Genomic DNA, 16191 nt, shown 5'->3' with positions numbered 1-16191 from the left:
ACTGAAGGGCATGGAAGGATTTTAAAGGAGGGAATGGCATGGCCCACACCGCTCAATCTGGTTGTGAGTAGAGACTAGACAGAGAAAGCAGACTACTGCAGTAGTCCAGGCCAGCATGGCAGCAGGCATGGGTCTCAGAGATGGTCAGGAGGTAAAGCAGAGAGCCGTGGCCACGGATTGGACACGGCGGTGTGGGAGGGGCAGAAAGACTCCAGGTCTCCAGCTTGACTAGCCGCATGGATGGCGGTGCCATTCCTGATATGGGACAGCAGTCTTAGCTTGGAGAGACGTCAGGGTTTCATTGCTTCTCGTGCCCGTCTTGAACCCAGGGCAGAACTTGGCTTTCTGCCTTGCTGGGGAACGAGTTCCTGGCTTGCACCCGATTCCTGTACCTGATGCTGGGAACTTAGGCACTCTGCGCAGGACCCATCCTGAGTCAGATCCGGCCACAGTCTCTCTCTCCACATGGCCCCCACCCTACATTCCCAGGCACCAAGAAGCCCTTCCTCCATTTGAGGACGCTGTGTCCTCTAGCTGCATGTCCCCAACACTGACCTCGTACCTGGTTGGTGTCCACACCCGGCTCTCACCATGCTCTCGGAAGTTGAGTCCAAACTCTCTCTCTGTCCTCCTTGCCCCAGCAGGTGTGTTAACCCCCCCCCAGATCCCAGACCATGTCATTCTGCCCAGTCCTCCACATCGTGTTTCTCCATACCAGGCCCTCACGGTGTAAGGCCTGTAATTAAGATCCCATACGGTGTGCTGGTTTGACATCTGGTGCAACTAAGAAGGCTTCATCTGGCTAAACTGAAAACTCCCCTTCCAGCCCTGCTCCCACAGATAGGATCCCCGGGCCAAATAAGCCTCCTTATCAGGGGGTGCAGGAGCAGCTCCTGCTTGTCCCTGAGCCGTAGCTTCAGTCCCTTCCAACTCACGGAATTACTCAAACAATCCTATTACATCTTCCCACAGGAGGCAGGGGTCATCCCACCCCCCTGATATGACAAAGCCTGTACTTGTTCACTTTGTTCCCGAGTGCAAGCCTCGTGTGGCCCTGCAGGTGACAGGTGGCAGGTGGTGTGCTCGTCGCCAGGGTTATGAGGTGTATGTGACTCATAAACTGTCATTGATTCACCTGCCTGGTGTCAGGCATTGTGCCTGGACACCCCCATAACCCGGGGGCAGGAACCCCTCCGTTACCCACAGGATGGAGAGGAGGCGATTAAAATAGCCCTCTCTGGAAGAGCTTTACGCTGAATCACTCTTGGAGGTGAAGGAATGATAATCAGGTTTATTCCTTAAAAACACAGCTAACTCCGAAGACCCACAGTGGTGGCTTTCACAAGGGATGCTGGTGACAGTGTCTTGGGCTCTGCGTCTTGGACTCTGATGTCGCGGGTCTGGGTGGCACCTAGAGACCTGCTTCTGTTTCTGGTTCCATGGAGGACTCAGACGTCCTCTTCCACTAGGGAGCTGTTGCTAGAGCAGAGCCATTTTCCTTGCGCTGCAATTCCAGCAAAATCTTATCTCCGTGCTCGATAGCATGGGATTGCTGCTCAGCCACTGGACTCGGGCTACTTACGGCCGTCTCACCAACGGGTGCTCCTTTCCGGCAAAACCATAATGCTGGATGCCCGTCTCTCAGACCCAGTCCCTTTGTTCGGGTCACAATACTGATGCCCAAAGACGCCTGCTCTGGGAGCCACGGCAAGGTCGAAGGGGTCCGATGCTTCAGGGAAGATGAACGGACATGGTGGGTAGTTCTCCTCACTCTCCTAAGAGTAAGACCCAGTGGCCCTCACGGACCCCCTACCAGTTACCTCGCGCCTACCCCAGCAGCGGATTTCCGCACTTCTAGACGAGCTCCTTTCGTTCCTCAGTACACAACAGGCAACAACTAAGCTTCCACGTCTCTGAGAGGAAGCAGTTAAATGTGGCTGGAGGCGCGTCTTTCAGACCCAGGGCTACTCAGACTGGGAGATCTTCAGCTGAGCTCTTTGCTTAGTACCTTAGTTCACCAATTGTTTTTTGTTTTGTTTTGTTTTGTTTTTTAAAGATTTTATTTATTTATTCGACAGAGATAGAGACAGCCAGCGAGAGAGGGAACACAAGAAGGGGGAGTGGGAGAGGAAGAAGCAGGCTCATAGCAGAAGAGCCTGATGTGGGGCTCGATCCCAGATCGCTGGGATCACTCCCTGAGCCGAAGGCAGACGCCTAACCGCTGTGCCACCCAGGCGCCCCCACCAATTGTTTTTAAAATAGAGTATGTACCAGGTGATGGAGCAAAGATGGAGCTAGAGGCAGAAATTCACCTCCGGGGGAAAAGTTGCTTATTGCACTATGTACGGGTGATAAAACGGAGGGTCAAGACCCAGGCAGCCACCAGGCAGAATTCGGGAAGGGACAGGAGCATAATGGTTATCGGTCGGAGAGCAAGTAGGGAGCTGTCACATGCCCCTGTGACAGAGCAACCTGGTCTCTTTTCTTTCCAATAATGTCCCACACAAGTACGCACAACAGACCCAAACAGGTCCCTTTCATCGTGTGCAGGAAGCAGGAATAAATGTTCTTCCTTCTCAGGGGGTCAGAGAAGTTATGTTGCCTTTTCCCCACCCGGACCCAGGGTAGAGCAGGCACCACGCAGACTCCAGAGAAGCCACTTGGGTGGAGGCCTCCGTCGCCCTCAACAAAGGAAGCTGAGTAACAGGACAGGAAAAGCACTTGAAAGAGTCTTAGAAAAACCCAAAGGCAGTTGCTTTCCCTGACAGGCTCTCAACTGCTGTCACGTGATCCAATTCCCAGCCTGCTCTGCAGGCTTGCCCAGGAGAGTCAAGGAACATCCCTGGATGTAGAATTGGCTCCATGTGGTTCCTTCAGACCAATAATCCTGTGCAAGCCAGTGAAGAACTTCTGTGTGCTGGTCCCTGACCTTGGGAACATACAGCTGAGTGAGACAAGGTCCCTGCCCTCCAAGCCAACAGTCTTGAAGAGAGAAGTCTACAAGGGACGAGACAAGTCTGCAAGGGAAACAAGGCAATGCAGGCAGGACTGTAACTGTGGAACAAAGCCTGAAGTAGCAAGGAGGGGCGGCTGCATCAGGGAATGCGTCAGACGAAAGGAAGGATTTTCACACCCGAAATATAGAGAAGGTGGTTTCGGGAGAGTCCCCACAGGCAAGGAGGGTGACAGACAAGTGTAGAATCAGCAGTGGACGGCACCAAATACTTTGCCCTCTGAGGACGCGGAGAAGTTGCATTGATTCAAGCCACTCTTACACACTGTTCCCCGGATGACTTCTCCTCACGGGCAGGGAGGGATCTGCGGAACCAGGCAGATGGCAACACGGCCTGATCAGAACGGCTCCCGTACAAAAAGGAATCCACATGTTTCTTTTTTTTTTCTTTTAAAGATTTTATTTATTTATTTGACAGAGATAGAGAGAGCCAGCGAGAGAGGGAACACAAGCAGGGGGAGTGGGAGAGGAAGAAGCAGGCTCATAGCGGAGGAGCCTGATGTGGGGCTCGATCCCAGAACACCGGGATCACGCCCTGAGCCGAAGGCAGACGCTTAACCGCTGTGCCACCCAGGCGCCCCGGAATCCACATGTTTCTGCCTCAACAATTAGAGCCTGAATAAAAACCAGGTTTTTCAGGGAACACAGATAAAAATGGTGTCCCTGCTAGACCTTGTTCATAGAGAAACCGCAAATACAAACCACAGAAGAGAAAAGAAACACAACTCACGCCCATCTCAGGGTGGTTTTTAAAGGGATACAGGCCAGTCCTTCCTCGAAGGATGGTCAAGGGTATGCGTTCTGTAGGGCAGCTAACTGTTTGACTCGGTACTAATGAAACTGAAAAGTATGGTTATGAAGGTAGCAAACCACTGCTCTCATAAAAGCTGGAGTAGAGAAACAATGACCCTCAAGTTTTAAGTGAAATATAATTACTTCATCCCACTCATCAGTCAAAGACCCACCCTTTAAAAACTGCCGGTTGTAAAGGTCGGACTTAATTGATCAGGGGGGAGAAAATTTTATGCCGTCCCGCCTTCCTTCCTAAGCCAAGTGAATTAGTAATTAAAAATTCCAGGTGACTCTTCATCAATTACCTTTCCATACATTTCCCGTAACTGATGTCCCCAGAAATGGCTTAACAAAGCACCGGACCCTCCTAACCATTGCTAAATCCTCAGCTGAAGCAGTCTTGTCTGCAGACAGGTAGCACAGGGATGGGGAAACAGTAAAAGGAATCTTTTTATAACACACAGAATGGAAATTTCAAAGTGACTTCCTACCTTCCACTGATTCTGAAAACAGATGTGAGTTTGGGCAGAAACAGTCACCCTTCCTACATTTTTTTCTCTTAGTGTTTGGATCCTATTAATCATTGTGAACTGAAGTTTCACACAGGACAACCGGATGCCAGAGGTCTTGCCAATAGGGATGATTTTACCATAAAAAAATCAGCTCCCCACCCTTCCCAGTCCTGGGATTTCCAATGACAAAGGCGGTGGATCGTTGCAGCGTGCAGGCGAGGGAAGCAAAAATGAAAATCCGGGACGCTGTTCATCGCCGATCTCGCGTGTGAGCACTTGAACCCTGTGTGCACCAAGTATGCCCCTGACCTAGCTTCCGCCACAGAGGCTCACACCCAACATCGCTGAGTTCTAGAGTGGCCGGTAGAGATGCGGCATTGCAAACCGCTGTTATCTGAGAGCAAAGCAAGACCTGAGCAAGTGGAACAACTTTTCTGAAGATAAAGAGCTACGTGAGGACCAAGCCAACCGGGCACTAAATACCTCCCCTTAGAAAACAAAACCCTGATGCCAGGTCTGCAGTTCCCAGGACAGCGCAGCTCTTCCCCGTCCCCAACTACCCCCGCCGCCCGACCTCACACGTGTGGCCTCCTTCGGTTTTGCAGTTTCATCCTCTTTCCACCCAGTTCCTATAGTTTCTTTTGCATTAATCTCAGCTGTTCTCGTGGCTCCTCATAGCCCGCCTGTAAAGGACGGTCATATCGAGATCTAGAACCCTAACCTGTCTTCCGATCTCAACACCAAACTGCCGAATGCTTCCCAGACACCTAAGGCAGGTGGCCTCTCACAAGTAGAGGGTCCAAACCCCACAAATTCAGCATCCTTCCATTAGCACCTCCCCCCACTCTGTGAACCTCCTGAACCCTGAATTCCCTGCCCCACGAATGGCAGCACTGCCTGCCCAGAAACACCTTAAACGTCCCCCACCGCCACAACTGCAAATAATTCGGTCATGACCCAAGGCTCCTGTGACTCCAACACCCCCGCTCCTGCCCTGCACAAAACCCGCATCACCTCCTGCCTGGAAGAGCACATGAAGGAGTCTTCCTAGAATGTGGGTCAGATCATGCATTCCAGCAACTCAATATTTAGCAGGTCCTCTTTGCCTTCTCAGTACAGATGAACAACAGATAAATAAGTTATTTTATTTTGGCTGCACACAATGCAGAGGATCTCTAAACACTGCAGCTGGGTGAGCATGACATGAGCTTCCTTCAGAGAGTGAGCCCCTGTCCGTGGGGGCTGTGTGGTCAGCCGCCTCTGCAGGGACTTCCCAGCCTCAGCAGACATCGGGAAGAAACTGGACAAAACGACCCTGTGGTCTCGCCCAAACTTGAGACTCTATGAGCTGACATCTGCCTGGCCAGTGGACTCCTTCTGGAAGAACTGCCCCGCTAGCCAGCTACGCACAAGATTAGGTCCTCAGAAGCCACATTTCAAGTATTTGACCTTGCTTCCTGACCTGAGATGATTGACGGTGACTTGACAGACACAATCAGTGGGCGTCCGGCAGCAAACCCCGCCTGCTACGGTAGCTCTAGGGCCCACACATCCTCGCTGCCGAGCGCACGGGGTCCCCTTGGCTCCTGTGCTTTCTGAAACCTGACAGCTTATCCTTCCGCGAAGTTCACCGGTTTCCTTACACTGGTTGCCCTTTTGTGGGTTTCTAGTCCTTGTGACACCAAGTTTGATCTAAAACTCTGCTCTCCATGTCCCCCAAGGCCACGGAGAGGACCAATAAAGGTTTCACCCTTGTGCCAGGCCCTTCTCAGGACTGTGGGGCAGGGAGTCTCACTCCCGAACCAAACTCCGCACTTCCACGAGCCAGCAAGCCGGACCACAGAGTCCCGCGGGCACAGGTGGCCGCTCCGGCCAGTTTTCAGAGAAGAGATGTGTCCACACGCCCTCCTTGACCTAACTTTAGTCGGGCTCCTCTGAGCTGCTGGTGGCCTGTCAAGCCCAGTTTTAGCAAAGGATCCTTCTGAGCCGGTTTAGAGAGACTCTCCCCTACCCTTGACATCAATAATCAAGTTCTTCGTGGTAATGTTGTAGGCACCGAGTCCCCCACCACCGCCAGGTCCAGATCCCCGGCTGCCCTGGCTGCATTCAGAGTTGAGCTCAGTTCCCCATTGGGGTTTCCCTTCTCTACCGCACTAGCTCCCATGTCTTGCCATTTTAGACCAGTTAACAGTGCCGTCTCTCTCACAGATGGGAATGACCTTGCAGGAAGATGCACAGAGCCTGGACGGCCCCTCGGAGCGTTGGCCAGCCAGGGAAGCATGGTGCCCACTTATGTCCTGCCTCTGACAGAGACTCTCCTTGATCAACCCAGAGTCGGGCTTCTCTGAGAACTCGATATGACAGGGCCTCACCCTTGGGCTCTGTCCTTGGCCTATTTAGTCCAATTTTAGAAAGAATCCTGCTGGTTCCATTTAGAAAAAATCCCCCACCCTTGATATCTGATCAAATTCCTCATCCCCCACCTGTCAAGCCAATTTAGCCAAATCCCCCTTACTTCTTAGACGTCTATTTTCCATCCACTGACCCCCACCCTGCTCCTTGGCGGTGAATTCCTACTTTTCCTTGTATTCGAAGTGAAGCCCAGACTCTCTTTCCTCTTTGAAGACCCCATGTAATGGTCTCCCTCAATAAAATCTGCCTTACCCTCTTTAACAAGCGTTATGAATGATTTTTTCTTTAACAACTGCTTGCCTCCTACGAGAATTTCCAAGGTTTAAGACTACCTTTTAAGTATCCTTCTATAACTAGAACTTGGAAAATACAGATTTAAAAAGAAAGAAAGAGAAAAAAAAGAAAGGAAGGAAGGGAGGGAGGGAGGGAAGGAGGAAGGGAAGGGGGAAGGAAGGGAGGGCAGGAGGGATAGGAGGGCAGGAAGGAGGGAAGGGGGAAGGAAGGCAGGAAGGGAGGGAAGGATGGAAGGGAGGGAAGGGAGGGAGGAGGGAAGGAAGCCCGAATATCTGTATCTCCTCCTCTCCTCCTCCCCCAGGCTTGCTTGGGCACATTCCCTGCAGCCTGGACCATTAACCTGCGGCCTCTGGGCCAGCACGTGCTAGGTTTCTAAGTCATTAAACGGCTAAGTACCTCGTGAGCAGGCGTCCATTACAGAAATGCCTGATTAGGCCCATTTCGAGCTAAGCTCGAACTAGGGAAAAGCAGACTGATGTGTCCACATCTAGGTCACCCCGGCTGGACTGTTGTCACCGCTACCTCGAGGGCTCTGAGGAAAACACAGCATTCTTCTCCATGTCCCCAAACCCCCTGTGGGGTGCGGGTGGCCAGACCTGCTTCAGGAGCCTGCCGTTCACGCCACCAGAAGCGCCTATCAGTGGACTCGTGTTCTCACCACAAGCAATTCCTGGGCTAGGTTTTTAAAGGATCCAAACTGAGTATCTGCCACTAATAAAGAATAAACTGCAAACCATTCTTTGGGGCTCCAGAAAGGGTTACCTAGGGAAGCTTCTTTCAAATAATATGTTTGTCTTAGGTTGACGGGCGTCAGTTACGGAGAGCAGTTCAGGTCCCTGATACCTGTGACACGGGCAGGCGGTGCGGGGTAAGGGAGAGAGCAGCTTACACGTGTATGTGCATAATCACACACACGCACACGTGTATACATACACCTTTTTCATAGATAGCAATTCATCTGCCACATTTACAAATGAAAACTAAGATGAGGATTCACAATAAAATTTGCTACATGGAAACATGCTTTTAGAACTTACTTTTTTGCTAGAGTCTCTGAATTGAAATACTCTGTTAACCTCATAGTCTTTTTACCATACCATCAGAAAATGTGCCCTAAACCCATCTGATTTCTCTCATGGACAGGTGAAAAACAAGCCTGTTTCCACACCGCTTATGTTAACAAACTTAATAAAAGTTATGAACTGTGGCCACCTCACTGGAGCTGTTACAGTGGAGGGGCTGTGCACTGAAGCTTCCCGACAAATGATTTATGAATGCACAGATACCATGCCTATACTGAAGTCGTGCCTGCTCCGTTGCGAGAATATTCCATATTTGTCCCATTACTCATTCCTGGCGGAACCCTGCATCACGCTGGCCCGGACCCCTGCAATCTGCAGTCATCTTGGGTCCCGAACGCACTACCCGAGGCAACTGATATTGCTTCTGCTTTGTTTGCTTTTTCAGAGACTGCCAGACTAAAAGCCTGGGTGTTTAGAAATTCAAATCAGCTTCAAATCTTGTCAGAGCCGCTGAGCTATCGTCTTGGGGTTGGGGGAAGACGAGCCTCCAAAGCACATTTCATTATTAATAAAAATAAAGGCAAGAGATAGTAAATAAAGGCTTGAACGGGAATGTCACCCGGTCACAGCCCAGCTCTTTACCTGCGTTTGAAAGACCTTCATTTCTTTCCCAAGCAGAATGATCTTTGGGGGACGAGAAGAGCCGACTGTGGATCTGGAAGATAAACAGAAACCTTCCCAGTTTTATATTTTTATTTGCCAGATAGATAATCTTCAACAATGTGCATTATTATTTTTAAAGAATCCAGAAACGTCTCTAGAATCTCTCCGATCTCCCAAGAAAGAACTACAGGTTTTAATGAAGACTTATTTCCATTTTCTCCTGTGTTAACTCTGCAAATGAATAAAGGGTAGGTTTCTGATGATTTCAAAACGCACGAGGAGGAGGAGGGGAGGGAGAAAAACTATAATCAGCTAACACGGATTTTGCCGTGGATTTCGCTACTAGAGCAAAGAACCACATCTAATATTTCTTTTCCATCCCATCACAATGCTGAGTGGGTGTTGAGCTAAAATTGGACACTCAATAAATATTGATAAATTGATTAACCACAAGCAATCAAATTTCAGGAATTAGCCTTCAAGGCCCAATGAAAATAAGATTAATATATACAGAAGTGTTCTGCTGTCTGCAAGTATGATTATGATGCTGACCTTCTCTGCCAAAAGGCAAAGGTTTGTTTTGTAAGTTTATTCTGAAAGCAGGGGCTGTGGGTGAGATTTTGGTTTGGATTTCTCAATTTGTAATCAGACTCCAGAGCACCTCGTTCCACCCTGGGTCTGCCCCACGCCCACCAGCCCTTGCGTACCCCACGACTCTTCCCTTAACCTGAAGGGTAACTTTGCCGCCCCCTGCTGTAAGTGCAGCATGATCGGAAAACGCGAAGCCAGCCTCCAATTCTGAATCTCAGGTAACTTCTTAGTCCCAGGCTGAGTTAAGCTTTACAATGTACAGTTCCCATGTTGGCCCTTCTCATCCCCAGCATCTGGGCAACCAATCTGGGGACAGAGAAAAAGTGGGTGGGACCCAGAGCAGGGTGGGGCTAAGACCTGGGGAGTCACGCATGGTTTTCTGCCACTCCCTGGGCTTCTCTGGTCTGGGCCCAACTCTGTGGTTGCCTATGAGCGACATGAACTATGAATTCTTACAATGGACATGTCATAGGGGATACTGGATAACACATGAAAAGTTTTCAGAAAGGAACTATAAGTGTAGCAATGTTAAATGTAGGGATGAGAAATGATTTAAATCCAACATTGGGCAGAAGAAGCAAGTTATCTCCCTGTTGCTTCAAACATGACCAAGCAGGTGGGTCTGGAACCCATCTTGGGAGAAGGGGGAGCAGATGTGTGGAAGACGCCTCTGGCTGAGCAAAGATTTTAAGCTTCCCACTTCCTGGGCTGTTGTCTTGTCTGGCTCTTTTAAAAAAGATATTTATGCCTATTTTTTAAAGTAACGCTATCAAATTTAGCAAGTTAATTACCCTGGGACATGACAACACACAATTAATTTTTACCCAGCAAGTTCCGATGGACCACACCATCCTAGTTGAGAGCCCCAGATCTACAGCGAAGTAATAAATACTCAAGTGCAATGGTTTGGACTGAGGATCATTCCTCTCTCTTTGGGGTCCCAGCAACTGGCAGTGGATGGGGGGCTGACAAGGCCCCACAGCCCTCTGCATCTTCAAAGCCTGGAACCATCTTGTACAGGCTCTGGGCACCACTGATCCAAGAATTTCCAATGACAGGGTGATTGAGGAATCTCTGTCATCAACCCAGGTCCCGGTCCAATAGTGACATCCTGGGAAGACTTGACTTTGACTCTACTTTCTATTGGTTGTTCATTGTATTCCCTTCCTATAGACCAGCAACAATTTTTGTCCTGAGGACAAAGTAACAAGATGGCCTTGTGTGGTCTACACTAGGGAGTCTCTGTGGCATCACGAGACACATCTCTCCAGACCACACACTCTGTAAGAGCTTCCCTCAGCCCCTTGCATACAAATTCTCTCCCTAACCACGGGGCCTTTGCACATGCTGTTTCAGCTGCAAAGCATGTTGTTTCCCTGGTCCTCTTCTGGATCTTGGCTCACGTGACCTGATCATGGGAGTATCTGCAGACACCCGTCTCAAAACCAAGTTCCTGATTTATAAGATTTTAGAAGCACTCCTTTCCTTCAGCACATTAATCTTGGACTGTAAGTCTATACTGACTCATGTGAATCTAGAACTGATGTCTGTTTCTCCCCTAGATTCCAACTGCTCTGAGAATAAAATTATTTTGCCTTGCTTGCCAATGTATTCCTAGCTGCTAGTATGAGGCCAGACATATAATAGGCTCTCAATAAATATTTACTGGGAAAAAAAGGATGGAAGAATGAATGAATGAATGAATGAATGAATGAATGAAAGCAAACCTCTTCTCTAGGATAAATTATGCACATTGCCCTTTGGAATCCACTCTCCTGTCTTCTTGGAGGTCATGCCCCTCAAGTATCCTTGTTCTGTCCTCAGTCTTCAACTCTTCCTCCCTCATATTTCTACCTATGTCCAAACCTTTGTTGAAAACAAAACCAGGAGCTCCCGGGTGGCTCAGTCGATTAAGCTTGATTTTGGCTCAGGTCATGATCTCAGGGGTTGTGAGACTGAACCGTGTCGCGCTCTGCACTGGGCATGGAACCTGCTTAAGATTCTCTCTCTCTCCTCCGCTCACTCTCCCCCAGCTCCCCCCTCTAAAAAACAACAAAACACAACACAAAAATAAAACCTCCCTCCCACACACATCACCTTCCTCCCTCCGTCTTCCCACTCACAGCAGGTCTTCTTGGAGGAGATGACCGCACTGTTTCTGTCCCGTTTCCTCACCCCCCATCAGTCCTCAGTGTACCACAACCTAGACTGAGCCCCTGTGATCTATGTCCCTGAAACCCTTCTCACTGTGCTCTCCAGTGGCCCCCCTCGCTGCCAGCTCCAGTGGCTGTGTCTATCCACAACCCTGATTTCCTAAATATCTCTCCAATCTATCTCCACCTCCCTCTCCCCACCGCCTTCACGGAGACCCCCATTCTACTTGCTCAGACCACGGCAACCTCCCCATTCTCAGGCCGGAGGCCTCCTGCCTCCACCTCATCACCAGCCACGCTTCCATAAAGCAAATCTGGTTACGTCCCTCCCAGCTTAAAACCCTTGTTTTTTCAACTCATTCAAAATACAGTTAAAGCTCTATTCACAAAGACATTTTTGCAGCATGGTTCATAATGGCAAAACATCGGAGGTTTCTGAAATATCCAACACCAGGGAATAGCTCTGTAGGTCAGAGCACGAGTGTTAATGCGTCCATTAACATTATAACGATGTTCACAGTCCGAGCTGCAGTCTCCAGGGCTACAGACCCTAACAATGTCACCGGCAGCCTGGAATGCTATGCTAACTTGGATATCATTTCCTAGGTGACGAGGAAGTTTTGGTGATTTCTGAACAAGGAGAGTGAGTGGTTAATATTCAGGTAAAGTAAGCAAGTGGAAGGAGACCCAGTTGGAGCCGAGGCAATCAAGATCACTCCTTGAGAACAGAATGCTATGATTAGGATCAAGGACATTAAAAGAACCAAGACACCTCACAATCATAGGGAATGTTCCAGTTTGCAAAGTTCTTTTATACACATTACCTCCTTTTGACTCCCCAAAGTCCCTGAGAGGTGGCCAGAACACATAGAGTTCTTATTCTATAAAGAAAGAGGTCCACAGAGTGTGAGAGACGTCAGTGCCCAAGGACAAGAAAATGGAGCTCCGGCCCCTGCACCCCAGGCCCCCTGACCCCGGGCTGGCATTCCTTCCCCACCACCTCACCACTTGCTACCGTACAGGATCCAGCCTTCCCAGCAGCGCTACCGGCAGAAACTCTGTGGTCAAGCCTGACACCAGCCAGGACACTGATAACACTGACAACAAAATGGTCTGTGAATTCTGTCAGGAGCCGCAAGCTGAGCACTAGCGAGAGCTGAACATCGCGGGAACAATAATACCAGAACCTCCCATTTACAGAAGACTAAAGGCTGTACAGAGCAACTCTCGTGTTCTCCCACTTGATGCTCCCAAGTCCTGCCATAATAGCTGGGCCCTAATGAGCAAATATGCTACTGTTTTTACTGACTCTCCCTTCAGGGTATCTGAGTCCTCAGTATGGATCCATAATCCCTTATCTGCAATTCTAAAATCCATAAACCTTTGAAATCTAAGAAGTTGTTTTTTTTTTTCCCTCTGAGTTTGGAGAAAACTAATCTGACAGCCAAACCTTACCTGAACTAACCTGAGGCTATTTATAATATTAATTTATTCCATTTAGTGTGAATATTCATACATTTTATTGCAAAAACATCAGGGAGCTTAATTACAGGGTGCTACCTCGACTCCCGCTAGAAACGTTGTGCAGTGTTACTTGCTGAAATAAAATTAAGAAATCATTGTTGAATCACATTTGGCCCCAAGAGTTCTGGATGGAGAATTGTGGACTGGTGCAACAGACATTTAATAAACTTGCCAGTCCCTGGGTTCCGGTTTTCCATATCTAGCCCCTCATCCAGTTCCCACGACATAGTCAATATCTCTCGATTTTATGGATATGAGCACTGGAGCATGGAGACATTCAGTAATTTGCTCTAGGTCACAGAGCTACTAAATGCCAGAGACAGGACCCTTTCCAACTAGAACATAGTGTTCTCAACATTCCTAATATCAGCACACGTGTGTGTGTGTGTGTGTGTGTGTGTGTGTGTGTGTGTGTGTGTAGGGGCGGTCAGGGCTTTGTAAAGCATTGAACAAGTAAAACAGGGATGAAGTGAAGAGAAAGGAAAGAAAAGAGAAGAGCAAACAGCTGGAACTTCTAGTATACCCAGAACCCTGCCTCCGATACCTCTTCTCTCTTCCTCTTCTGGACACATGCATGGTCTATATAGAAAAGAGAGGGGAGATTCCAAATCTGTTTACATCCCAAGGATCAAAGACCAAGGGTGGACTTTTGATTGGGTCTTCTCTTTAGGATGATGGCAGACATTGCCAGGATCCCCCCCGCCCCCCCCAAAAATGAAGGCCATTTCTTTTCAGCATCCAGTGTTGGAGATCCCACTAGAAGGCAGAGAGCACATCACAGGGAGGGTTCCAGCATGGAGTGTCAATGGGTTAACGCAGCCTCTTGGGGGCTGGAATACACTCTCCATGGCTAATCTGGATGCATGATTGATCTTCGCCAGCATTGCGTGTTTTATTCAATCTTCTGAATTCTCTTCTGCAACAATAATTAACATCAGAGCAGTTTATGGATCAACAGTGTATTTTCTGGTTAATGCAACCCTGCACCTATAATAACTCAAAACTGAGATTTATCACTCTGCCATGATTCCCTCTTCATGCTTCATCTCTTCATGTTTACATCTGGTTTAACTTTTTCTAATCTAAAATAAATCAGCATGAAAAGCATTAGATTTTTCATTTAGATTCTCAATTGCCTTTTATTATGGAGATAATATCCCCTATCTGATTGCAAATGGCGGGATTGTTCCCTTGTTAGGATCTGCAGGAAGATGCCTCCGTCTCTCCTTGCTTCTCCTTCACTTCTGTTGTCAAGGGTGGTGTCTGGTGGGGTTCTGGTTTGAAAATAAGGCAAACCAGGATGTAAGGATGCCTTATTTCGATCATTCCTCCTCTTGTGAGACTCATGGAAAGCAGCTTCCCCTGGCTGCCTAATGAGAAGTGGTCCACAGAGAGTTCACTCCCCGTTTTCCCGCTAGGGTGACTTCAGCCCCTGTCTGTTTGCAGGGATAAATGAGAACAGCAGGGACGAACCCCTTGGCTGGAGATTTCTATGCAAACATCAGGAGTGGGGGGGAAATAATGCCATAATATGGGCATGTTAATTACCCAGTTACAAAGTCAAATTTAGCTGAACTATTTTGTATATCAAAGAGGTAGATTTCCCCTGATTCCTCAAGAATTCCTTTCAGCATGTTCTATTATGTTTCCTATCACTTGCAACATTGTCTCCTTCCTTGAAAATGTCAGCAGATGAGTCCAGAAGCTGAATCCATTTCTTGCACCAGGTGGAAACTTCTTTCCCCAGGAATTGCTTACTGTCACTGACTACTCTCCCTCAGGGTCCCGAACTGCACCGAGTACTTCCGAATCCACCGCGGTGAAGCTACCCCGATCCTGGAACACCTCAGGAGGTTCTGAGGATTCAATTGCCCGCTCCACTCCATAACTCTTAACTCAACTGCTGTCATTTTTCTTCTTTCAAAAGAACAGAAACCAACAAACAAAAAGGACTAGGGTATTTCCTGTTCTTTGGCTCCCCTGTTCACACGGAACTCCTCCCCTGGGCCTATGGGAGAAAGGCCTTACTATCTCACACCGGCGGCTGCTGTTTGCAACGGTGTTTTCTCCTAGACTGGCAGAACACAGTCTAAATGGAGCCCTTTCACGCCGTCTCGCAATTAGAGAAGGTGATGTCTTTTACTCAGTGAGGAACAGAATAGGGTCCTTAATGGCTGCAGCACAGAATGAAACCCACAGCTACACTAGAGAGCGCTTACCACGTGCCAGGCACCATACGAAATGCTTCACGGGCATTAAATAATCTCCATGGCAACAGGAGGAGGAAGGTACCGCCATGCTAGAGACGAGGAAACGCCATTCTCAGAATTCTTGCTAATGATGGCATCAATAATAGGACGATAAACAGCTAAGTGTTCCTGAGCTATTGCTATGGGCCAAGCTCTGCCCCGAGCACTTTCCACACGCTACTTTATTCAACCCCTGCGAGTGCGCGGGATGATGGGATTATTATTAACGCCACTTTGTATAGGAAGCCACTGATCCTGGAGAAGGTAAGAGTTCATGCAAAGTCAGAATTAAGAAAGGGGGCAGAGTTAGGATAAAAATCTGCGTGTGCCTGGGGCGCCTGGGTGGCACAGCGGTTAAGCGTTATGGGATCGAGCCCCACATCAGGCTCCTCCGCTATGAGTCTGCTTCTTCCTCTCCCACTCCCCCTGCTTGTGTTCCCTCTCTCGCTGGCTGTCTCTATCTCTGTCAAATAAATAAATAAATAAATCTAAAAAAAAATCTACGTGTACCTGAAACTGAGTCAGAGCCCGAGCCCTCACCTCTCTGCTGCCCCAGTAGAAGATGATCCATTTAATTAAGATGCCAAAAGTTGTAATGGAAACTTACGACAGTCTCATACACACACACAAAACTGCAAGCTGCAGGATTTCAGCTAAAGACATGCCAGACCTGGCAAATTTAAGTGGCAGAAAGCAGATCAGTGGCTGCTGGGGGCAGAGCTGGGGGAAGGTGCTGAGTACAAAGGGCACCAGGGAACTTTCTGGGTCGTGGCTATGCCCTACATCATGATTCGGTGCTGGTTATACGACCGTATGCATTTGTCAAAACAAAATGAACTGTATACTTCTAAAATGTATGAATATTAATGTATGTAAATTGTACGTAAGCCTGCATTTTTTTAAATGTATCATGAACAAGCTCCAATTTAGCTTAGAGTTTCAATTCAACACAGAGTTATTGAGAGA

General features: G+C 48.5%; 1 protein-coding gene across 2 annotated transcripts in view; it reads right to left on the bottom strand.

Moving 5' to 3' along the window:
* The window catches only part of CUNH10orf90 (chromosome unknown C10orf90 homolog), a 205784-nt gene that overhangs the window by 176959 nt on the left and 12634 nt on the right, over positions 1-16191 (bottom strand). For both annotated transcript variants that reach the window (XM_026494386.4, XM_026494388.4), the window contains exon 2: positions 8688-8760. In XM_026494386.4, the coding sequence (XP_026350171.2) occupies positions 8688-8760 (73 nt within the window). The remainder of the gene's footprint in view (positions 1-8687; positions 8761-16191) is intronic.

The sequence above is a fragment of the Ursus arctos genome, unplaced genomic scaffold, assembly GCF_023065955.2.
Source record: "Ursus arctos isolate Adak ecotype North America unplaced genomic scaffold, UrsArc2.0 scaffold_7, whole genome shotgun sequence".
NCBI lineage: Eukaryota > Metazoa > Chordata > Mammalia > Carnivora > Ursidae > Ursus > Ursus arctos.
Note: the sequence above shows the minus strand (reverse complement) of the source record. Positions and strands in the feature narration are given on the sequence as shown.